At 39.3% G+C, this 27034-nt stretch overlaps 1 protein-coding gene and 1 pseudogene across 2 annotated transcripts in view; both read right to left on the reverse strand.

Annotated features, from left to right (window-relative positions):
* LOC124638014 (membralin) overlaps positions 1-27034 on the reverse strand; it is an 84001-nt gene that overhangs the window by 16606 nt on the left and 40361 nt on the right. For both annotated transcript variants that reach the window (XM_047174786.1, XM_047174787.1), the window contains one exon: positions 26401-26533. In XM_047174786.1, coding sequence (XP_047030742.1) covers positions 26401-26533 — 133 coding nt within the window. The remainder of the gene's footprint in view (positions 1-26400; positions 26534-27034) is intronic.
* LOC124638015 lies at positions 7532-8974 on the reverse strand (annotated as a pseudogene).

The following is a 27034-nucleotide window of genomic DNA, read 5'->3' on the forward strand; positions in this document are numbered from 1 at the left end:
AAGGAGGCGACACCTGTGAAGGCTTATAAGGACTCTGGACCGCTCCTATTGTGCCGCGACATATAACTTTTTCTAGCTCGCATTGTGCTCCACGCTTATCTGTTTCAAATTTTGTAAGTAGCTAACTGCCTTCGATATTTTTCGAACAAGAAGAATACTATTCTCTCCTTACAGTAACAGAGCAAGTTGTATTCAAACTTTCAATGTAAAGTACTTAAATATTTGTGTGAAGTAGTTTAATTTAATTTAATATTGAACAAGCACCCACATTCTGAAAAAGCAATTTGTAATATGAGTGCAACGACTGCGCTTTATTCTCAAGAATATTGCACTTCTTACGATGATGATGAAGCATTGCTTACGCTGTTCTATTTCACAACTATAGTGCTTTCGTCGAGCGGTGCATTGTTATTTCTTAGTAAAGTGCTGAAATATTGCGGCGGCGCGGTTCCGAAGCGGAACAATGGCGCAACGAAACTGATCTTTACCGCAACCACTTTAAAGGAGACCGAGAAACTCTCGTTTAGGGTATACTTTTTGGCTGAGTGGACGGTGCTATTGTAAAACAAACCTTACACTATTCTAAATAGAGTTGGGTTTGTGGTTGTGGATGAAGTAGCCGCAGGTGCTGGCAATCCCGCAGCTACGGTTTGAATCACGCCTGTTGCACAGCGCCGCATATATCTTAGCTCACTCAGCGCGTCACACCTTGTTGCTCTTTTTATACACTTAGTACTTTGTACAATGTTACTTTAAAAATATTATTTCAAGTGCTCGGGTGTCTTCGTTTTGGACACCTAGACACATAATCAATACTCCGGTTATTAAAGGATATCTTGGCGATCTACTTACGCGTATATGGAGAAAACAAAGACTGGCTTCACCGAGACATGAAGTGTGACAGTCCATTATGTTCTCATTGTCACACACCGGCGGAGAATGGACGTCAAAAAGCTTGATGCTTTGTTTTCTAGTAACACGACACTGATCAACTGAAGAGAAGGTAAATAGCTAATGGTGTGTTGACATTCAATGCGTAGGTTCAGAGTGCAACTTTAACAACTAAGAAACGTCTATGCCACTTTAATGAGGTACCCAACAGTTCCTAGAAAATGTTTATTGAACCAGTCGGCACATAGATGCAAACGGCGTGTAACTAGCGTCATATATCACGTAGAGAGCTTTTAGAAGCATCTGAGGTAAAAGACGGCATCTCAAAGTAACTGCACTCAATTCGATTTGGCTGCGACTTGTTTAAACATCTCGACGGAAAGCGCCAAACATATCAGTTACCGAGACTAGGCTGCGCACCTCCGCGTCTTATTTGTGCCGCAAATACGAGGGTGGAAGGGTAAAGTAAAAAATGGAGAAACGCGTCCCGAATAAACACAAGAGAAATAATGACATCAAACAATAATTGAAATCATAGGTTGCGGCGCGAGTCGCGGAGTCTCGCATGCGTGCCGACACATTACGCTGAGAAATTGCACATGGCTATTATCTTTATATTAAATTGCTTACTTTTTTCAAGCAAAATAGATCATTATTTTATTTTCATTGAAGCGATAAACAAGTTTGTCTATAAAATTAGCAAATCTGAGAAAGAAATCTCTTAATCTTATTAAACAGCTGGTAAACAAGTTTTTCGTTAAAATTAGTATCCGATCCATCAATTTCTTGAGATAAAGTCTTGAATTTAATCTGGTTCGTTAGTAATAGTTTAAGCTCATCTAATATTTCCAAGAACTAATTTGTTATTAGAGAACTTGTTTACAAAACACGATGTCTGCTGAAATAGCGGACATTTCGCGGCATATACACATCGTGGCTATTAATCTCGACAAATCAAATAAAAAGGTTAATAGAGGCTCGCCGGGGAGGGGCAGGAAAGATTGCCTCTGTCCTCAATGGAGAGGCGAGCCCTCTGCAGCCGCGATACCATTATTAGTGAGTTAACTCAATTTGCGGCATATTGTTTGAGAGGAGCTTAATAACAGAGGCGAGAGGACCTGAGACATCGTCATGACTACCCTTGATCCCCGTCTGCCATGCCCCTCGTATCACTCGTTACATGTTTGTAACAAAACTAGGACCATCATTTTGTGGTGCCATAAGATTGATGTAATAGTACGTTCAGAACCTTATACTCTTCTCAACAGCAAAATAAGATCCATAACACAATTTTTGTTCACGTAAATATTATTATGAATACTATCAGATCACTGATAAATCTGAATACATAATTATGAAGCCTGATATTCGCGGCCTTTTAATTGACACTACACAGAATTACTTGAAAGTTCCGTTGAGTAATAATATAATTACAGGCCAAATTAATCTCATTAAATAAACAAGTGGATCCTACCGAGGCTATTTTGAAAGCGATACTGCTCCGGCTTCGGAAGCTGATACAAATGCCGTTGAGAACCGAAAATAATTTGTCCATTGAGGGTTATTTAACAGTTCTACGGTTGTTTATTTGCCACGGGGTGCTCCTACAAAAACTACCAAAGTAAACTCGGTCACAAAATTAAAAGGCACCCGTTACGTTCTGGACTCTATAGCAATGTCGTAAAGTTGATAATTAAAATTGCATGCTCGGCAATTACGAGCTAGTCGATACAAGTCGGGGTAAATTATTAAAACGAGCTGTCGAACAAGTGAAATTAATCGAAAGTATTCCGTTTGAATTTGAAACGAAGTCGGTGGAACAGTGTCTTGTAGTTCATTAGTTAGGAAGCCAGTTGTAAGGTTAGTCGACTGTCTATGTAAAGTTGTATGAAAACTTTTCCACTTTGCAAAATATGAAAATAATACGCCAAAATTTTCGGTAGATTTATCTGACCGAAAGGTTCCGAGAATTCCGCTCCAAGCATTAAAAGTGGTGAGTTATTCAAAATTGTTCTTCCGTGAAGGATGAAGCATCTTATGAGGTATAAACATCCTAGATTTCATATAAAGCCAATTTCTTATTTATCAGAGGAAATCGAATAAATCATCTGTAAAAACGGTACCGGGATGGTATTAAAGACCCATAACGGCGACAAAAACCGTGTCGACAAGTCATTTAGCAAGCGTTCGAGCATATCGTTGAATAGCATTAACGGAACAATATTTTATGCAGTGTTGGGCGCGCGAGGGGGGCGGGGCGGGGTGAATGGCGGGGACAGCACGGCAGGGCGCCGGATGTCATGGAAAAATTGCTACTTCCGAGCCGGAGCCCGCACAAAAGGGCCCGTCTGCGATTTTATTATCAAGTGTAGTGACCTCCACGGTGCTCTGTTACAAGCAGTCTATCAAAAAATATGACAGTTCTTTTAGTGAATAGCAGTCGCGTTGTATCAACCGAGGGATATTGTTTTCTCCGTAGTTTCTTCCAAGATTGTTTGGAGCGTATCTTTTTGTTGGCATGTTGGTATTTAGATTTCCGTAAGAAGGTAACGAGCCTTAAGTCAAAGACTTTTTTCTTTTGGACTTTCATGTAACATTTATTTCTGTACCCTAGAAAACATTAAAGCGCTGAGCACAAGACCGCGTACGCAATTTCGGAGTATCGCACATAATCCGAGAGGCTCGAGGGCGGCCACGATTGTTACAAGTTGATACGTTTTCAATTGCAGACGGCTGTCAGTGTGCCAATTTCGCGGCATTCACAACAAATTACGTATTAAAGCGAGTGGAAGCGCAAACAAAACGGTCGGTGTTCGTGACGTGAATTGAGCTCGTTGTACGTGCACCGCGACCAGATGCGGACAGTGTGGAGCGAACAGCGGACGAACATATATTTACTGCAAATATTAAAACAATAGTGACAAAATTTTAAATTATACAGTAAAAACTGCTAAATAATCAATTGTTCTTTTAAATACAATTTTCGCTAGCCTAAAATATTTGGAGGAAAAACATTCGAATTGTATGTGGACTAGCCGCATTCGAACCTCACATACGGAATGCTAATTTTTAAATAAAATAAAAGGGTGCACAATCAGCGCACATTTGTTTGGGATTTCATTATGTGTGCAATTCAGGTTACCATATTTTATTCCACAATATTTCAATAAGTGTTTTCCACAGTTATTATTCTCACAAATCATAAGCTTAACCTTTTATAAGGCGAATGCAGAAAGTATCTCTTACATATTCACCAAAAACACGACTGTAAAACCGAATACCCGCTGTTCGAATCACAATGGCCCAACCCAAAGTGGTACACGTTTAATTTAATTACTCATGTGCCAGACAGTGGCCCGGCCTTAGAAACACGTGACAGCGTTTCAAGGGCCTCAAATGTACGACAAGGCCCAAATTGGACTCCAGTTTATTGTGTTCAATAATAGTTGGCCAACTAATTTCATTGTGTTTGTATGAAAAAGAGTTTGTGTCGGGAAGTTGTAGTGTATCGAGTTTGGTGTAGGAACTTTTTTAGTAAGTTACAAGTTTCGGAACAATGTTTCAAGTGTATTGAAATGTACCGAAATAAGGATTTTGTTAATAACTTTAGTTTTTTTTTATTGCAATATAGTAAATGACAATCATTAAGGTGTCATGTTTTGTCACACACACACCTTACAATTACAAATTAAAACGGTGCATTTTCTTACTATTTATATGTGGAGCGTCAATGAAAGGCAGCGATTAGCGACAGACTGGTTTATTGACCTAAAAGATTAAACTACCCACCACCTGTATTTATTACATCTAAGAACGCCACACTTCTCCCTCACTAAGTTTTCGAATACATAAGTAATAGATTTTCAAACCAAGTAACTTAATTAATTTAACAATGACCGGCCACTTCGTTTGGCTCTGTGGTACGCTCGCACTGCTCGAGCAGACGCACCAGGCGGTGCCGGGGTTGGCGCTAAGTTAGGCTCAGGCGACACCGGCGCGGCCCCGGGCGGTGACTGCGTCTGCGGGGTGGGTTCCTGTCCCGTTACAACCGGTGCCTCCCCCGCTTCACCGTCACCGCTGGATGCGTCTTCAAACACCTCACCTTCGGCTCCCATCTCTACTACTTGCTGGGGATGCGGTTTCTGTTCTACGCCCGATAGACTCATTCGCGATAATGAGTATCTATGTTTACTAATTATCTGGTCGGCGTGACGACGCCATTCTAAACCCTTACCAATATCTACTGTATATGATACCGGACCCGTCTTTTTAACTACAGTTGCTTCCGTCCACTTTTCCCCCCTTGCTGAATAATTGCGAGCTAGCACTGCATCGCCAACCTTAAAATGTCTGTCAGTACCGGCATTACGTGCCACCTGCCGTTCCTGCTTGGCGCGCACCACGGCCGCGACATCCGGTCGTAGTACGTCCAGCCGACTACGCAGCCTCCGGCCTTGTAATGCCACTGCCGGAGACACTCCCGTTGTAGCGTGCTCGCAATTCCTATATTGGAAAAGAAATTTTGACAGCGCGGCGTTGACGTCTTCGTTTTCATATAGTGCTCGTTTTATAGCTTTTTTTACAGTTTTAACCGCGTTTTCGGCCGCGCCGTTTCCCTGGGGTCTATACGGAGCCGAAGTTGTGTGTTTGATACAATTATTTTCACAATATTGTTTAAATTCTTGAGACGAGAAAGGTGGTCCATTGTCAGTCACGAGCTGTGCTGGCAAACCGAACCGTGCAAAAATACTTCTAAAGACTTGAATGGTAGATAGTGCATTCGTACTACGCATTGGAACAGCCTCAATCCATTTGGAATGCGCGTCTACTATTATCAAATACCGCACTCCACCACAATCACCAAAGTCCGCGTGTACACGCTGCCACGGGTGCAATGGAAACTCCCACGGGTGAAGCTGCGCACGCGGTGGCGCGTCTCGCACCATACGACACGCCGTGCACGACCTACACACCTCCTCTATATCACTATCCAAACTAGCCCAATAAATATAATTCCGTGACAAGCTTTTCATTTTGTTTATGCCTAGATGGCCTTCATGGATTTCTTGTAATATTTTTTTTTGTAAGACGTACGGTACTACAATTCTATATTTATAAATTATACAACCCTGATTAACTACTAAATCCTGTTTCCTAGAAAAATACGGCTTTTCCGCCTCACAGCTCGGTACCGATGGCCAACCAAAAAGCACATAACCTTTAATCTTACATAATAACTTATCGCGTTCCGTCTCTTTAGCAACATCGGCACAATTAACAGGCAGTGAATCCTCCACTAAATATAAGTATTCTATAGTGTCAGCGAAGCGACCCTCCTGAGATAACGGTAGTCGCGACAAAGCATCAGCCGGACCGTTGTCCGCTGATCGAACGAATTCAATACGAAAATCATACGCAGCCAGACGTGCTGCCCATCTTTGTAAACGACTAGCAGCCGTCTGTGGGATGCCGCCCTTTTCCCCAAAAATATGCGTAAGCGGTTGGTGGTCAGTGCGCAGTGTAAATCGCCTCCCAAATAAATATTGGTGATGTTTTGTTACACCAAATAAGATAGCCAAAGCCTCTTTATCAAGTTGGCTATAATTGCGCTCGGATGCATTGAGTGTTCGCGAAACACAGCTGACTGGCCGTTCGCTGCCATCTGCGTAGCGGTGCGCCAGCACGGCACCCAGTCCATACGCGCTACTGTCTACCGACAGCACCAAGTCGCGCCCCTCCTCATAGTGTGCTAATACCCTCTCACTCAAGAGCGATCGCTTGGCCTCACTGAAAGCATTATCACAACCAGAGTCCCATTTCCAGCTAACATCTTTTTTTAATAAATTATGTAAGGGTTGTAGTAATGTGCTCAACCGGGGAATGAAACGACCATAATAATTTAACATTCCCAAAAAACTTTTAAGTTGCGATACATTCTCCGGTTTTGGCACGTTAGAAATAGCCTCGAGTTTTTGTGGATCCGGCCGCAAACCCTCCTTATTTATAATAAAGCCCAAATACTTAACCTCATCCTGTAGAAACCGGCATTTACTTAACTTTACAGTGAGTCCCATATTACGCAACCTTTCGAGTACAGCTCTCAGATTCTTAATATGTTCTAGCTTATTAGATCCCGTTACACAGATGTCGTCTAAAAATACCACGCACCCTGGCACTCCGCGCAGAGTTTCTTCCATTATTTTCTGAAATTTCTCTGGAATGCACGACAACCCATATGGGGTACGTCTGTATACATAAGTTCCCATATGTGTGGTTATGGCGGTATATACTTGTGAATCCTCTGATAAGAGGCACTGCTCGTACGCATGTTTCAAATCAATCTTAGTAAACTTTTCCCCCCCACTTAGGGTTGCAAACAATTCTTCTATACGTGGCAAAGGGTAATAATCTCTTTTTAGTTTTGGGTTAATTGTGATTTTGTAGTCTCCACAAATACGAATTTCGCCATTTTCTTTAACCACCGGTACGATAGGAGTCCCATAATCAGAATAATCTACGCGATATACGGAACCATCCGCCTCTAAACGTTCTAATTCTCTTTCAACTCGTGTGCGAAGCGCCAGTGGCACCGGCCGCGCTCTAACATAAACCGGTTTGTTATCAGACAGCTGTAGTCGAATGGGCTGCTTGCAAGTACCTAGCTTGTCACAAAATACTTCGGGGAACTCATTACGCAATTTATTTATAATATCATCATCAATAACCTCATTAAGTGTAATTTGTGTGATTTTTAAAGTACGCATCCATTCCCGTCCCAATAACGGGCGTGCCCCCTTTCTGATAACATAAAGACGCAAACCTTTAGCACTTACTAGACCTAAATTAACATTAACTTCAATGTAGCCTAATGATTCAATCCGTGAACCTGAATAACAACGTAATATTAAATTATCTGAAGTGATTTCTTTATGTGAAAACATACGTTGATACATTTCTTCACTGATAGCCGAGATACGACTACCCGTGTCAATTTCAAATTCGACATTCGTATTGTCCACCGATAGTTTAATAAAATATGGTCTGTTACCTTGAGCCGCCACTTCTATATTGAACATACCATCATCCGACTCCTCACTGAGATAATTTTGTCGGCCACTTTGATCACTCACTAGCTTGCACATCACTTTAAGATGCCCGCGTTTGCCACACACATCACAATTGTAATTTTTGAATCTGCACCTATCAGCCATGTGCGCCTTGCCACAGCGCCAGCAGGTCCGCGCGCGCGAGCCCGAGGCTTCCGCGCCGTTCCCACCTGCCCCTGCGCTGCTGGTGTTCGCACCCGTGCTGCCTGTGCCTGCGCCAGGACCTCGTGGCGGACGACCGCGCCCGCGCGAGCCCCCTTGGCCGCCGCGCGCGCAGTGCAGGCCCTCGCCCGCCTCCCCGCTCGCTGTCCCCGATGAGTCCGTCCCTGCCGTCGCTGCCGTGGTGCCACTCACTTCCGCATGTTTCTCTGCAGCCTCTAGCGCCAAAGCTAGCTCCACCGCTTCCTTATATTCAATTTTCTTCTCCGCAAAGATCCTCGAACGCATCACGTCATTAGATAGTCCCGACACAAATTGATCACGTAGATTCTCTTGTAACGTTGAACATGACTGACACTTGCCAAAGTTACATGTAGACGCTAGATGTTTTAAAGCTTGAAGATACTCTGTGAGTGATTCACCAACACGTTGTCGCCGCAATCTAAAAATATGGCGTTCGGCAATTTCTGAGCGTTGTGGTTCTAAATGTCCTTTGACTAATTCCACTAACTCATCATACTTTTTCGTCTCCGGGAAATCAGGTGAACACAAATCACACATCAACGCGTACGTTTCTTCGCCCACTACCGTAATTAACAAGGACACCTTCAGATCATCTTCAACTTCATTTAGTTTTATGTATTGGTTGACTCGACGTATGTATATACGCGGGCCACTGTTTGGAATTTAAGTTAAATGGTTCAATTTTTCCAATCGGCATTTTTGTAGTCCTAAAATCACTCGTAACACGCGTAATAGGATTCCAAATTAGCTCGTCGCCAATGGAGCGTCAATGAAAGGCAGCGATTAGCGACAGACTGGTTTATTGACCTAAAAGATTAAACTACCCACCACCTGTATTTATTACATCTAAGAACGCCACAATATGAAGTCATAACATGGCTCTTTGTCTAAAGAAAAATATATCCATTTATATTTTTCAAAAAAAATTCTATGGAAGACAGTAAAATTTTATTCTTATATTCTTCATCTGTATTTTTATAATACTGTTTGTTCAACAAGTCTTCATAGGAATTTGGCAATACACGTGTATATTTCTTATTTCTAATAAAAAATAGAAAAAAAAGCTGCTTCATCACAAGAGGTATTAGATACTCACTAATTAGTTACGGCAAGGTAAACAAGTCCTCGATAAGATAAACAAACAGCTTAAGATTGTTTTCATCATTATTTTCATCATAAAAATACATTTTTTCTTCTTGGTATAAAGTATCAGAAATACTCAAGCGAATGTTTATGAAAGCGTATACTTATTTTTATTGTTAGAAAGCAATATTTTGTTCGGGTAGAAATAGCCCTGCCCACTTCAGAATATGTTGGTATATATTTCACGTAGGATGATATTAACATATAACAAATAGCTAAATAAACATAAGCAAAAATACTCCATAAAGATCGAGAATGTACTACAATAAATAGCTACTTAGTTTAGTTTTTGCAATGACCACAAAAACTGCATCGAATCTTCGAGAACATAACGCATCTGTACGCCAAAACCGTAAAACATACGAATCTGAATAGTTGTCACAGTATTAAACAGCCGGGTTTATTCGAGCAGACACAATTACAAGTTCCGTTGCTTGCAGCGTCGGCTCGATATCGGAAAGAGATGTTGTTATCTAGAACACGAGCACTCTCGCGTAATCCCTTTAATTAGCAAAGCAAGACGAAATGACACCCTCCACAGAACGACGACTCTCGTAGAACAGGTATTTAAATTAGTTTATGGTTCCGCTGTCCTTTGTAAGCGCTACAAGTCCTCTTGCTCACATCAAATGCACTTTAGAGGCTCTTAAGTGAGTAATTCATTAATTCAAGTGTGAAAAGCTCGCAAGATATTTGAGCAGATATTTGCAGCGTATGTAAATTGAAATGACGGTAGTGATGTGTGTAAGGAAATAAAAGGCATCTGAATGAAATTAACGGGACGCATTCAAAGCAGACAACCGGTCTAGTCGGCGACAAAGCCGCGCAGACAGCCCGCAGCGCGAGCGACTCGTCGTGAATGCCTAATTACGACGCTGAGTAAATAACTTTTCTATTTGCCTCGGGTCGGGTCGCGTTCGGTAAAACATTAATCATGATTGAGCTAAGTGGCTTAATACGGGAGGGATAATGGCGAGCAATGATCGCCGGCAGGGGGTGGCGCCGTACGGTCGCGCTGTTGGACGTCCACGGTGCGTCACCGCGACGACGCCCATCTGTACGCCGGCACACACGATACCATCGTACCCCATTCATTGCTATTGCTATTACAGACCTAGCCTAATGACACATCACTTTTGGAGGTTATTGAAGTAACAGAAACTTGCAATTTGGATTCTTCTGAAGTCAGAGGTAATTCAGAGATCAATTTTCTTTTTCGTCCAGGAACTACTAGTTCTGCTGCTTGCAATGTTCTATCTGGTTAATAACCAAAGCGAAAACTATCGGGTCCCGGCCTTTAAGTACAGAAATGAAGCCGCGATGGCTCCTAAATGGAAAACACAAACATGGGGGTGGTGTGCCGCGGGCGCTCCGCACTGTTATTGTTTGTACACCGAAACTAAAGCCAGCAGAGGAAGCCCTACACGGGAACAAACGGGAAACTTTAAAAGAAACCATCAAGATAAATGTGAAGCTGGAGTAGTGCCGCACACATTTTGATATTGAAGCATCAATTAGCGCTGCTGCTTGGAAAATATATTTTAAGTTTTCCGTTGAAAATACTTCGAAATAAGTCTTTATGATATTCTACGAAATTCAACAGCAATATTTCGATAAAGCTTTTTTGTATTGATACCTATTAATAGATATTTCGCTGAATATTCTTCGAGGTACAAGGGCTCTCCCCAGAAAATGGCTCTTATAAAGAAAAATGTAATTGCAATATGATCAGGTGTAGTGTATGCGGACGTAAGGTGGAGAGGTGCAATATCGATATCGGGTCTCGACGAGAGTGGGCAGTATAGCGCACCGCAGGCGACGTCAGGGGGCGCGCGCCTCGCCCAGAGAGCTTTTCCTTGTCACCGGGCATAACACTAAACGATAATATTGCGATCGACTTCCGATCCTTAAACGGCAACAATTGTCGTATGTAACGTTAATGGAACCGCTGCTCCGTCGGCTTGCGAGCCGCTCTCGTTTTATGCATATTGACGTCTATCGAGATTTAACGCCGATAGCAAACCATTAGTGAGCGAGCATGATGTAGGTTAGATTTTATATGAGTGAAGCCGTCATTTCGACATATTACCATTAAAATAGAGGGAAATAAATATACGAAAAATAATGTAACCCAATACGGTTAAAGTATTATTTTTTCTATGAATTCTAGATGTCTTCCAATTACCACAAAAATAATTGCAAACACTGGCTGCCAAAAAATCCAAACAAAGTTGTAAAGGCGACGAAAAGGAGCGCGCTGCAAGGATTCTTTCCAATTGCGCTTTGATAAGGATTCACCTTTTAGCGTGATCGCGTGGGTGGCACAACAATATCAAACATTTCCTACTAGCCTTGGGCTGGCTTCTTCGATACAAGCGTTCAGATTTATAACTACAGGTTACTGGGTAATGCAGAGCCAATATTCCATTTCTGACATTGACGGACTTGATTGCAATTGAAGTATTTCTGGCAACAGCTCAACCAAAATAATTGTACCAGGAAACTGACAGAAGTATTAATTTATTTTGAGATGTTCGAAAAATTAACCGTTCAATCAGACATGGGAAGGGAATATAATTTTACGTTTACCTACGTTTTACCTCTTATAACAAGTCTAGATTTAAAATAAATTCGACAGACATTCGATACGTTCTCCCACAGGCGTTCTATAGGATCTCCCACTAAGGTTCTATTTCAGGCAAGTTTTGTCTACCTTCAGTCAACATTCACTCCAAGAATATAAGAACGGAGGGCGTTAAAAGGCCAATTAGTAGAGAAAAATATAACATGGCGATATCATCAGCCGAAAATAAACCTTTTTTATGACCAACCTAAGATATTTAAACATTTTTCGAACCTCCTTTTGGGAAGTCGTTTAAAATATCTCTAAAAACAAAATCACTCTAATATTACGTTCAATTAATAGTAATAATCTTATTAATTATCTTAAGGATGTAGAAGTAGTGCGTTCCTGGCGAGATGAGCGCGATAATTGGCAGCATACGGAAACTATCGCTTGCGGCTCATTGGCGCGCACAGCCCTATCCGCGACAGCTCACAATTATTTGTTGAACCAATTAATTTCTTATTTCCTTCGCTTTTATTGCTCGTGTGCTTTTATTTAGAAATTAACAAGATAAATCATATTTGATGTTTTTCTTACTTCTTTGTTAGTTTTTGTGATAGATATTTGAGAAAAAAAAAATTTAAAGACCTATTTTCAGAGGAGGTAGACTATATGCGTATTAGGTATATCCATATTGTACCTACATAATTGGGTACACTCGAAATATCAAACTTCTTTTTTCCTGGAAATTCACAAATATAATAAATAACACGAGCGCGAAAATATTTTCATTGCGATATAAAATTATTGTAAAATCATGTTTCGTAAAATGCTGTTAGCAAAATGCATTTTCGGATTGGCAGACTTCAATCCAGGTATATTAAATTCATGTCAAGTGGATTTCATATGAAAAATATCTTTCGCTTGACTGCACCACCATAACGCTACAACATACATGTACAAGTACCTACGTAATACGACGAAGCACGAGAGTTCTCAGAACGAAATTAATATTAACTCGCAGCATCGTATTCAATATCGAATATCAGGAAATATTCGATATTTCAGAGATTTTTTGAATCATTTTAGTGCTTTAAAAAAGGAAAGCATCGAGCATTTAATAGCATAAAAATCTTCGTAACTCAACAATAAACAGCATCCGAAAACGAAACCAAACAAAATTCGCTTTAGATGGTAGTGCGCGGGACTGTGGGGTTTGGGCGAAGCACGAGGGTGGAGGGGCGGAGGGGGCGTAGTGTTGCCGGCTCACAATGCTGATTGAAAGCAAATAATGAAATCATAGGGAATGGAACCCCGGCCGCACCCGCAAATACTGTGAAAAATTGCACTCGAGCTCTCACAACAATGAATGCACAAAATACAATACAGAAACCTGGCCAAATATCGCCGCTGTTCGTGTTTGACGCCGCCGAACTACGCCGATGTACTCGCAAAAATATTTACACAATAAATCGTTACTGTTTGGTTTCAATACCCATCACTCTCAATATAATAACACAAGGGAACAAAATAAGACTTTTTTTTTGTTGCATGAAATTTTATGACTTTTGTTTACTAATTCGAGGTCGCTGATTTCAAATCTACCCACATTTTTTTTCTAACAGCTTTAGTTTTTGAGATACAGCTAATGACCGTATTTTCGAACTAGTTACACTTAAATTTCATAAAACAGAGCATTTTATTTAAAAAGTATATCATTTTTACTATTTCTATTTTGCAGAATAACTGTAAAAATTATACTAACTATTTCTGTAATATTTGTGGTGAATTTACATTTAAAGATTGTCGACTATGTGTGTCGGAGTTCTTGAAACGGGTGTACTTTGAGTTCTTTGGATTTTCTTTGGACACCTGCGACAGGTAACTACTGGGTGTCTAAAATGGTATGTAAAATATGCGTCGAGTCTTTAAGGTTATGGAAAAATAAGAAAAGACCCGATTTCAAGTAACAAACACCGATGATCTGGCGAGAACCCTCGAATCATTAGGTAGTTTTTCTGAGTGGTTGCTATGAAGGGTATTAATAAAAAAAAACGGTTCAGATTGATTTACCCTAACTTGTTATGTACCTCTTTACCTTAATACAGGTGCTACCACCTTTGCACATCAAACTTTGGCTCATGAAACAATTTGTAAAAGCTCTGAACAAAAATGCTCAATACATATCTAAAAAGTCCCATAATTTGAGTATAGAGAAACTAAAAGCCGGAATTTCTGATGGTCCACAAATAAGGTGGTTGATGTAAGTGTAAGTCATAATTACATGACCGATATCGAAAAAAATGCCTGAAACGAATTCTTTTGGATTGCACAAAATTTTCTATCAAACAAAAAGGATGAAAGCTTATTCAAAGCACTTTGAACAGATGTTGTCGCATTTAGAATAGCTTGGTTGTAATATGAGCATCAAGGTGTACTTGCTCCTTAGCCATTTCGACCATTTCCCTGAAAATCTTTGTGATCTCAGTGAAGAACAAGGCGAACGGTTCCATCAAGATATTCGGACTATGGAAAAGCGGTCCCAGGGTCATTGGAATGCCAACATGATGGCGAACTACTGTAGCAGCATTAAAGACAGCCCTAGTGAACCGATTTAAGCTAGAAAATTTTATAAAAGAAAGTTTTTTGATGCTTAGTTGTTGTTCTTCTGCTGTTTTTTGTTAATAAAATTGTGAAAATCACGTTTTGTTGATATCTCAAAAACTAAAGCTGATACAGAAATTCTGACTTCAGATCTTAAATTAGCAGCCCAAAAATATACAATATCAGTAGTAATATTTCAAGCAACCAAAATCTTGTTCCCTTGTGTAATTTTTTTCGTAAACTAAAATATTAATAGAATATCTGTGAATGCGAATATACCTATAAATAAATAGAAAATATATTTTTCTTTACATTCATCAGAATATATGTGAAAATGTTTAGACCCTACAAATATAACAAAATGGGTTTTATTATAATGGCTGTTAACTTTTGTTATCTTGCAAAATACAATATGTTTTGTGTTCGTAATGATTCGCACGTGTAAAAGATTAACATATAAAAACATGTAGGAAAGTGGAATATCTCCACAGACGTATTATTCTGCCAAAATAGACACAATTCTATTGAAATGATTCAAGCAGGAACATTTAACGTAAAGTGGAATTTGGAAAAAAAATACTTCCCTTGTACATGAATTTTAAGTGTTGTGAGTACTGTTTTATTTATAAAAGCAGTCATTGAAGCGACCACATTTATTATCATACCAATATCACAATGAATAATTGTCATACCATGAAAGGTATTTCTGATATTAGGGCCTCACATAACCAGATTTATTATTTTAGTTTACATTGTCAAATTATATTTTCTTCATCAAAGAAACGGTAACTCTTCATCGAATATACTGTTTCTTTGCTAGCTGCAATGTTAAACACAAGCATCCACCCTCGCTATTTACACCATAATTCACGAAAAGCTGCACAAAAAGGTGTGTTGTTCCAGTTTTGAAATACACTGGACTTAGTATCGCGGCAAGGCGATGGCCGATCATAAAGAAGGCGGTCAAACACTGGCGACAAACATAGGAGCGTCTGGCCGCGCCTTAGTTCAAACACCACTTGACCGATCATCCTTACCGCGACCATATTTTACCGAGCCAAGGATATATTGCCGTGTTTCATATTGATGTTTTGTTGGTATTTAATTGAAATATATTTAGGGGTTGGCCACACACCTTTAAGTCTAGCGGAGTCTTGAATAAATGTGTATGTCCTTGCTTTCAGTAATGGTCGTTTTACAAGCAACAAAGTCAACATTTTTATCTCATTGTTACATTCTACTCAGAAATAACATCACCAAACAAATCTAAGATCTACCACAATCTAACAGATAAAATAATTTCCATGAACCGACAATTCAGTTCGTATTTGTCCCCCATTGTTTAGTCGTCCATCGATGGTGGCGATTATGAAAATTACATGTCAGAGTTGTCACGACGCCAGCCGAGACATGTACCGTGATGCTAATGATATACAAATGAAGCGAGACAGACTGCCACCGCACTTGGCAAAAATAAAACCTTCTTGTTAAAATGCATGTTAGACGGCGTGTGTAGAGTTTTGTCAAACATGTTAGTGGAAAAGAGCTTAGAAATAAAATTAAGTTTTGCGCGAAGTACCAGTGTCACGATGTTGCTGTCTGAAAGAATAATGACTGCTATTTAATTTAAGAATTGTATGACGAATACGTTACCATGAGAAATAATGGCATAGAAGACTTTTTAATGATTTAATTTCTTTGATGACAAAAACAATTTGTCACAAAGTGCAATAATTTTCATGAGCCCCAGTCATTTCACTTAACAACTGTGTCGCATCCCACTAATAGTAAAGTCCATTGCGTATTAACCGTAATGAGATTTTAATTGAGGCATCGCGGTGATCTGTCCTCGGATACGGTTAACTTCATTAGGACGGCCGCCGATTAACTTGCGTAATGTAATTGTGATGTTAAACTATTTATCACGAGCATATGTTTTTTTCGGATGAAACCTTTAAAATATTGTTCGCTTGCAACTAAGAACCTACCATTAAAAAAAATGATCCTTCGCAGCGAACTGATAAATATAAGCCACTAAATATGTATAGATTTCATTTAATGTTACTGAATTACTTATCAGGAAAATCAGCAGTGTTTATTGTTCTATTCAGAGACATTTATTAACTTTAACACCTACTTGACTTGACATCTATTTGACTACTCCTATATTTAGCAATTGGGTTAGTATTAGTGGAGGTTAGTATCTAAAACAGTCGCATACAAATTGAGTATTACTTAGTACACCACATTCGACATACAATCCGACGTAACGAACAACGCACGCTTCATTACCTCGCTTGTACGACAAACATCAATATGAAAATAAGAGTAATCAGTTCAAATAGAACATGTATTCCTAGAGCTGAAATTAACATCATAGAGGTGTGAATGTTGGCTTTAATTGAGTTTTAACTAAGTTACCAGATTCGTGCCACTGACACGTCATGTTATATTATAAGCCCAACTTTAAGTTGGGACCGCGTGGGCAGTTAAGGGTTTAAATTTCGGAATGATGCTGTAATTAGTCTAATAGGGCTATTTATGTAACAAATAGGGAAATTAAGTCCTAACTAAACACATAGTATGTTACTATAAATAAATTCATAGATCCGGTAGGCCAGATTTCTTACAGATTTCCCAAAAATATAATATACAAAAATATTGCTTAAGCACATATGTGTCCAGTTAGTTCTCAATGTGGAAATAACCTTAAAATCATATGAATTCGGATATGTGGCTGAAATTATTCATATTTTTTCTTAATACACTATCTAAGAATCCAGTGCTATATTTCGTTGCATTTTCACATTATTCGAGACCGGCTTGGCACTATGTTCGTGACAATTTCGAGGGAACCATCAGTGTTCAAGTTGTCATCTGTGTGGAGATGCAAATGAGAGGGCGGCGTCAAGCGTGGCGCCGCACTGTGTGCCCATTAATACAGTCTAGCTGGACAAAATGTCTTTTAGACGTTCCTACTAAAGTTGTTCGGAAAAGGACGTCATAAAATTTTGAAACCGTGATGAACCCTAAAAATATCTAATATTGTACTTTTTGTTATCAAGGCGAGCCTAAATACAGTGTTGAAAAATAATACATACACTCAGCGGCACGGAATCTGGCCCAAGCACATTTTGGCCTTATAACCATTATTTAAATGAAAAATCTGAATTTTTATTTTAAAATTGTTTAATTTACTCATTTTCCAATTGAAAATGACTAACAGACAACAGAATTATGAGGATTGAGTTAGAAAACAGAGTCCTTTACCGCAATAATCACCATAAACTTTTAAATTCAACATTTTTAACAAAACAGACAGTTATCGAATTTGAATAATGGATGTTTCTTCCTCTTGATCTGATGAATGTTTGCATACGATCTGGCATGCTCTGGATCGTGTTTTTTATCTCCACCTGGGAGATCTCCTCCCAGGCAGCTACCAGCGCGGTTTTCAGTTCACTGAAAGTCCGTGGTGGGTTACGACTTGCTCGGACCTGTCTTTTAAGCATGTTCCAGATATGTTCTACAGGATTCATGGCTGGGTTTCTTGCAGGCCAGTCCAATTTTTGAATACCGACCTCGAACAAGTAATCGGTTACTCAAAGAGCTGTGTGAGGTCGAGCATGGTCCTGCATTATACGAAATTCTTCACTTCCTATGAATCCCTGACAGGGTAAAACATGATTTAGAAGGATCTCTTCAATATACCGCACTGTTGTCAGACGACTTTCGACAACCAATAATTCAGTACGGGCTTCTGAACTTCTGCCTCGACAAACCAAGATGGACCCACCATGAAAAGCGACTGTTTTCTTGGTAGTGGTGGGAAGAAACCATTGTCCGCGCTTTCCCCATCCACGTTCACGGCCGTCTGGAGCTCTTAGGACGACTCTGCATTCATCGGTCCATAAAATTTTACTCCATTAGCCATGCGTCCAATTTGCATGTTCTCTTGCAAACCTAAGTCTGGCTACGCGATGGTGCGGGAGGAGTTCCGGGCCTCGAGTTGGTCTTTGAGCACGCACATCCCGTTCCTCTATCCTTCTTCTTATTGTGCCCTTACGGACGTTGACTTCTCTTGCTGTTTGCTAAGGCTGGCGTATCTCTAACGCAGTGAGAAACCGATTTTTAGGGTTCCGTAGCCAAAATGGCAAAAACGGAACCCTTATAGTTTCGTCATGTCCGTCTGTCCGTCTGTCCGTCTGTCCGTCTGTCACAGCCGATTTACTCGGAAACTATAAGTACTACAGTGATGAAATTTGATGGGAATATGTGTTGTATGAACCGCTACAAAAATATGACACTAAATAGTAAAAAAAAGAATTGGGGGTGGGGCCCCCCATACATGTAACTGAGGGATGAAATTTTTTTTTTCGATGTACATACCCGTGTGGGGTATCAATGGAAAGGTCTTTTAAAATGATATAAAGTTTTCTAAAAAACATTTTTCTTAAAGTGAACGGTTTTTGAGATATCAGCTCTCAAAGTCGTAAAAAGTATGTCCCCCCCCCTCTATTTTTATAACTACGGGGTATAAAATTCTAAAAAAAATAGAGGTGATGCATGCTAATTAACTCTTTCAACGATTTTTGGTTTGATCAAAGTATCTCTTATAGTTTTTGAGATAGGTTGATTTAACTGTAATTTACGGAACCCTTCGTGCACGAGTCCGACTCGCACTTGGCCGGTTTTTCATTATTGCACGTACGATAAATCGGTCGTTGAGCGTCGACGAACACCTTACACCCAACTTTCTGGTCTTTTTGTGTAAAGGCCAGTCTGGTCATGCATTTTCTATGCATATCTTTCACTTATACGCGGTGCACTTAAAGTTTCAACCATCTTCCACTGCGTACGCCCTTGACGTCTTAGCAACACTACTTGAGCAACTTGAGCTGCAGTAAGGGTAATTTTCGGATCGAATTGTGAAAAAAGAGAAACAAAAAACGATCATAATCATTAATTTTTTTTGGAACGTGCTTAGTACTTCGGCAATTTCTATCTGAATTTAAACTTAACTTTCTGCTTTGTGTTCCAACAACGGAATCTGCTTCTAGTGTTATAAAAGTTAAACAGACACACATTTTTCTGTATTTTAATTAATAAACACGAAAGGACAGACAATATGTCATATGAAATTAGAATTTACAACAGCTATCTGGGCTGATATCTACTCGTGTTTGTTTGGGCCAAATTCCGTGCCGCTGAGTGTATTTGGATAGTATACTGTACACGTTAAAAGCTTGCATGGCTATTCGACAGAAGAAAAATCGCTGTAAATACTTAAAATAACCCAATCATTAAAATACAATTTACCCAACTATTAAAATAATATTACAGTTTGACGCCGCAAAATGATTCAGTGAAGATTAAACCACACCATTCCATATTTTGACCAGCGTAGTTTAATGAGAGCACTGTGCACCGCCCGGGGCGCCAATCTGACGGCCGCGACTAATCGCCTCTACGACATACGCCGATCGCACTCATTTGCGATTTAATTGTGGATTATTTTGATTAATGTACACTTGTAAACAATTTGTAAAATCACTGATAGTCGTGGTCATTCTCCCTGCTCTATTGTGTCCTAAATTTTGATGAAACCATGAAATGCTTTATCGGAGAAATGAGATGTTTTAGTTTTGCAGGAGCAAGCATGTAATTCATTTTTTTTTCTTTCTCTATTTACCGTACCTATAGTTAGATTTTATTGCATATAAAGTGTTGTACTAAAAACGGGTGAAGATACTGGCTCCTGTAACACAGGTCTCACCTAGCTTAGGAGCCAGGGCTTCCAATATACCTAATTGTATCTTATTTCTATGCCAATAAAACATTTTATTAGTTTTTGCAGCAGATTCAAAGTACGCAGACTTGACAAGCGACCTTTTAAGAATATTCTGAAAGCGAAGAAAATAACGCTAAGCTGTTGTAAGACCACGAAATGTTTTCCGACATCAGTTTACAAGGATCTATTAGGGACAGTTGGGAGTGTTTTCGGCATACGTTGTTCGGTGAGGCGTAATTAACGCTGGCTGCCAGCCGTCATCACGCATTCGAGACACGGTTGAGCGCGCACGACCCACGGCGACAACGGCCTAGTGTCACAGGACCAAAACACTGCTCATAAACCGCATTTAGAAATAAGGGTGCCAAATAAAATAAAAGGTGTTCAATGAAAATATGTTACGAATGCTCCAAATATGTCTAGTATCAAAGGTTTACTTCATAGACATTTCGTTCTAATTATACAGAGTCGTAATTGTTTTTATCATTTGTACTTAGATAGCGTTTGGGAATTTCGACATGTCCTGTTCAATTAGCATAATGCTGCTGAAACGGATATTCTTTCTTGAACCATAAAATATACGAAAAATCAGAATGAGAAATGAAATCTCCAGAAAGCTTTATCAGGTTTAAAACAAGCAAATCCTACATCTTCCTTCATAAATAAAAACACTCATCTATAAAACGGACATTACCGCTCACATTTTACAGCGAACACGTCCAATTAACACAGTTGTCGTAGCATTGCGTGGCGCGGACGTAAAACTATAACAGCCGCAACGAGGCGGAACGTTAAACCGCTGCAAACTTGAGACAAGCAGGTTTACTGCCGCACCAGACACGATGCGTTTATTGTGGACCACGATGTGGCATTTATTTGGCACCTGCACTCATGTGAGGTGTCTTGTTTGCCGTTGGAAAAAGAAATGTAGAAGCAGATATAATATTTTGATTCAGTCTCTCATATAGCAATGAATAAAGTAACATGTAAGTTTTTGTAATATGCAAGCCACAGATCTTCATCATCTAAATGAACAACCTAATCAGATTAACATTTGATAATTACATCGATTCAACGCCCTCGACAGCGCAAGGAGCTACTTTTGATCTCAAATTATGAGGCACTCAATGTTATTACATAATACTGCACACGGAACGCATCAAAGCTTTGACGTCACCGTCGAGATTATTAACGCGTTATTTTCGTAGCCCTCATAATAAATGCGGCCATATTACGGCGTCGTTCGTATAAGAAAACTGACCTCGGCCGAGTGAATAAAGCTCTGATCGAAGGCGCGGGGGCGCGCCACGGTCCCGGGGCATAAATCAGACTCCCCTCGCGATAACGCTGGAGCCTTCAATTTGGCACATCCTTAAAATGACACACGAGAAGCACACCCCTAACGACGCCCGCGTCAACTCTCACACCACGCTTATAAATAAAATCGCACACATATTACCGCATTATATGTCATTGGCCCAGTGGTAACGAGCAATGCTTTCAACCGCTTTGTGTAGTCGTGGATTTGATCCCCAGTTCTGCGAAGAATACTTTTTGATGAACTAAAATTTTTCTTCAAAAGCACAAATATACTTTCATTCAAGCAAAAGCTAGCTTTAGAATTCAATAAGTACACAGAATGATCAGTTATTTTTAGCTAAGTCGGTTTTAATTGCATTAATCACTCGTTACACCAAATTGTTCCGCTTTTTCTCAAACATGTAAAAGAAACGTCACAAAAACCAATAAACGTTTACGTATTGTTAGGTGTACAAATAAAGGGTTATCGATCTGACAAGGGCACGGGGTAGTTATTAATGGGAACAGGGGTGCACTCAATGTCAGAAGTCAAATTCGTAATTGAATGCAAGAAGGGAGTTGCGACAGTATAACAAATGTGTGTAACTTTTTCACAGTAAGATTGTTTTGTGACTTTGAATAATTTTGGGAACTTTTAAGCCTACGTGATTGAAACACATCGAATAAAATGAAGTTCGCAGTGTTAGTGATGACAAAAGGTGATCAGAACCTTACAAAAAAATTGCCGGATAGATTTCAACTGGGGGATTGTCGCTTGAATTTCGAGGCATTTTCAATTTTATTGGCGCCGTATATTCGTCAATTTAAGAGTTGTTCCGCACACATACGGAGAGGCTGGCCGTGTCGAAGTGAAAGCAATCAGGGCGGCGTCGTAGACAAACTGTCGGGGCGGGCCTTAATTGGCGGTCGCGGAGATTTATGCGGGGAGCCGATCGTCACGCGGTCGCCGGCCGCAGGGCCCCGGCCACGTAACACGACCGCGTCCGCGACAAGTCGAGGGCTAACCCTTCGCAAACACTGGCCACACACTTATTAACACGTTGCATACGAACTGACACGAAATCGTTTTGTAAACCACAATTGGGACACTAATTAGAGGTGTTCTAATTTTGAGGGCTCGGGACGGCATGGGAAAGTGGCGTTTGTTGAAATTTACATCTAAAGGAGATCCAAAGCGAAGATGGCTGAAGCGAAGAAGAGAAGATTTTAATAACTGTATGTCCATTGTCAATCTGATACTAGCCAAGACAGTAAAAGAATCATGCGGCTGCACCTTATAATGCTACTATCAAATCAGACAGCATCCAATGGAATTTACAATGTAAAATAATATGTAGACCTTAAATAATTAAAATATCCATTCTTATTACTGAAATTGAGAAATCCGCAACAATATGAAAACTGCATGGTTTCAAAATATGCATGTCGGTAATTACTCGCCGGAATTGACTAGTTAATTAAAGTTGCTCGTGGTTAATTAAATTACGCATTGTTTTTAACATCCCAGACAAACCAGGGTTGCTTGCCTTTTCTTGATATTGCACCTGATGCGGTTTTTTTGTTTTGAAAAGTGTTAAAATATGAATCCTTTAAACAATACATTGAAGAGAAGTAGTATAGTATAGTATTATTGATGCCATATTTGCGACTTATTGCAAAATACAAAGTAGACAAAATATGTAATATGATAGAACTGTATAGTTTCGTAAACGTTCTTCATTTTCTGGGAGACATAGCTATATACATATACTTATTGCTTTATAAAACATTTATTTATAAAACTTTTAAGTACTTATTACCATTCATATCGACACTTTGATGACCACTCTTTAGCTTTTTCATACACTTTCCCTTTATGTCATTAAGAACGTTACATTTTATATTACGACATGAACTTTTTACCCTTGACTGAAGCTTCACACAGGCCGCCAGAGGAAAATTGCAATATTTTTTAAATATTTTTATTACATCACAGTTAATATGATGGGATACATAGAGCAGAAGAGCACTTTAATGTATAAAGTAAAGCGAGCACGGGAAATTAAATTGACAAAGAACTGGCTAGAACAGTTAAAGTATCTTATTTTGCTTTGTTCTGAAAAGCGTTCCATTTTTTATTTTATTATGTTTTAGAGCATTTATATTAAAATTAATTTGTTATTAGCCCCTAGCCTTCTCTGTGAGACTTTATCATTTTTGCATGTTAAAATAAGTATAACGTGTAATGTGTAGAGCTCTCGAGTGTAACGAGCAAAACAGACATGTATCGAGTCGTGTAACGGTACACGTATCGATAGTTCTCGAGATATATGTGGCAGTTAGATGAAGCAAGAGGTTTCTCCAGACGACAGTACGTTGTTTTTGCGGGGTGCCCGAGGACGCGGGGCCGGTACTACTAGCCCTCTCCAAGGGGGGAAGCGGTGCCGTTTTCAATTTGCTTTATTTGCGCTTGTTTTAATAGCGCTCACTCCTTATTGCCCGCGCGGACGGCCAGCCAAATTGCTTCGTGCCCGGACGCCTTTTGATTAAGGAGAAACACGCGCGACAGAAGTAGGCGTAAAAACAAAGTGCCCGAACAAACAGAACTGTACAATTGATATCTGTATCTAGAATAGTTGAAGATATGATTGAAAGGATCTGTCTTCATAACAATTCTGTTAAGCGCGTCTGTCAGAAACATTTGAATCATGAACGTTTTTTACTCATGTAGGTACATAGGTACTGTTGATCGGAAAACATACAAATCCAAACAATAGGCATGATGACAGTAATCAAAAATCATTAAAATAATATATTTATTAAATTAAACTTGAAGCTTGGAATATAAAACGCGCATTGTTTTCTTTATTAATAATGTGATTAATATGTATTTTTATAAAATAAAATTACGAAATAAGGCAATCCGCCATGATATCTTGAACACCAATCAGAGCTGGTGACGTCATCTCTCAAAACAACTCGCGCGAAAGCGCGCGAACGTCACATTTCGTTATTGTGAACTTCCACTGCGATCTTTGTTTTTAATTAATTAATTGTTTATAACACGAGTTATGGAGCCCGGATTTATCAAGGCAAACAGCGCTAATTTGCCTAGAATTGATATCATAATGCTGGGAAAGTTTTTGGCATCAAATAAAGATTTTTGTTCAGCTGAATTTAGAAATGTTAAAACTTCCATGTAAGTATACTAGTTTAATTAAAAAACAATGAGAGATGAAACCTAACCTCGAAATAGTTATTTACATTATAAACTATGCTAGAATCTAGAGAACTATGTAATAACTAACATCAAAGTGATCTTCACAAAAATAAAGTTGTACCCTGGGCAATATTGCTTTTGAATCTCGCCTTGCGAGTTTAAGCCACTTGTTTCGTATTTTTTTATTGTGAGGAACGTACGCAAATAACTTATCAGGAGTTGTTTTAGATGTGTTCTTACACTGGGGGACCCCACAACACCTATGCCCTTTCGAATTCATATTTAATAACACAAAAAACTTAATTATTGCACGAGCGTTGTTTACTTGCGTCTTGTAATTTCAGTCGTGACGTCACAAGTGACGACATGACACTGACAAGCGTTTTCGCGCCGGATTCAAAGTGGACAGAGAAAAATGCAATTATTTGATAAAAAAACTTCGCATTTTCTTAAAATTAATAATTTTTCATATAAAATAGACGTATACCTACATCATACAAAGGAATTTAAAAAATTGTCATCATGCCTATTAATTAAACACAACCCCAATAAATATTTATGCAACTCAACATTTCCGTTTTCCACGCAAGACTGTCAAAAGGAACCTACATGGGGGGACCATAAAATCAGAAAATATGCTTGAATATGAAATGCGCGCTTGTTAGACATCAATCGTACATTAAGTAAATACTTAGCCGCATAACAGTCGTCAGCCGAGCAATATGTCGATATGTACACAAGCATACAAGTGACACAAAATAATGAGCCCAGTACAAATATGGAGCATATATAAACAAACAATTACAGTGTCTTTACATTTATTTTACTAAGCTTTTTAAGGTTTGAAGTAAGTCAACATTTATTTGTACCTGCTTTCGAATTGTAATATGGTACCTAAGTTCATGTGTGTGATGTAAAAACCAGAATCAGAAAAGCAATATAAGTACTACAGAGGTATTAAGAGAGGAATTTTGAGGTTTGTTTGATGATTAACGGAGCTCATAACTAGAAATATAACAATTTATGTGCCAATTACGCAGTACAAATCGAATTACAGCTAAATATTTGGCTCGGACATAGTTTGTCCTCATTAACGAATTCCATGAACTCAACATTTGATGTAGGTATTGTGAATAATTGAATATGTTCGTTTAACGTGACCGAGCATTCCAATAGAGGTGTTCAACAATATGGTATGTCTCGATGGACGTCATAACGTATATTAATTTTATAACAATAATAGCTCGCCACAGCAAGCATACATATTTTAATAGTAAAAGGCATTTGTGTTCAATGAAAAGCCAAACAGATGTCAAATATTGCAACTTTCAAATGAGGCTGCAAAATTATTCTCTCTGAAGTAATTGCTACTGGAATTACATTAATGGCCACTTTCTGAGAAACCAGTCCTAAAAAATAAAGAAATAAAGTCCAAAAAGATAACACAAGAATCATCACACGAAGACTGTTCCTCCAAGTAACATTAAGAACGAACGCCAAAAAACGTCTTCCAAATATTCCGCCACATCAAAGGCAATCTTCAAGCAATCCCAAAATGAATTGTTTTATTGTTCCAGTGAGAGAAGACTCCACTTACCTGAGCCAGTGTCGTTTAGCAATAGCGGTATGGCAGCAGATCGCGTCGTACTGGTCCGCGATCCAGACTATCAGTATTATGTAGAACGCAGTGGTAGTGTCGTTGAAGAATTCCGACATAATCGCCTCCATACCTGCGAACAAGACATTCGATTACAAATGTTGTTTTAACACGCAGACTACTAGTTAGTAGAGGGGTGTCACTCAAAAGTTTTAAGCACAAGGCACAACATTTTTAATAATTTGAAACAGCGCTTTTAGTAATATCACTGCCACCTCGCCTTGTATTACTTTAAGTATGCAGTGCTTTAAATTACCACAAGAAGCGTCATTTGCTCGATCAAAGTCATACAATATCTTTTTCAAAATTAGTTTCCGAAATCTTATTAAATATGCCACGGAACCTTGCAATATAGCCTTCACCCCTCTCAGAGTATTCCAACTTAAAAAATTAAACTTATTATATACAAAGCAAGTTAATAAAGCATCTCAACCGCATCGCAAGTACATCGGCGTCGGTCGAGGTGGCGATGTCGCGCCGCGTTAAATATCGCGGGTCATGTGTGAGCTCGACACCGGAGCTTCGCGCTCCAGTGTCGGGACTAATTAGGTGTCGACAATTACGCGCTAACGAC

The sequence above is a fragment of the Helicoverpa zea genome, chromosome 17, assembly GCF_022581195.2.
Source record: "Helicoverpa zea isolate HzStark_Cry1AcR chromosome 17, ilHelZeax1.1, whole genome shotgun sequence".
Classification (NCBI taxonomy): domain Eukaryota; kingdom Metazoa; phylum Arthropoda; class Insecta; order Lepidoptera; family Noctuidae; genus Helicoverpa; species Helicoverpa zea.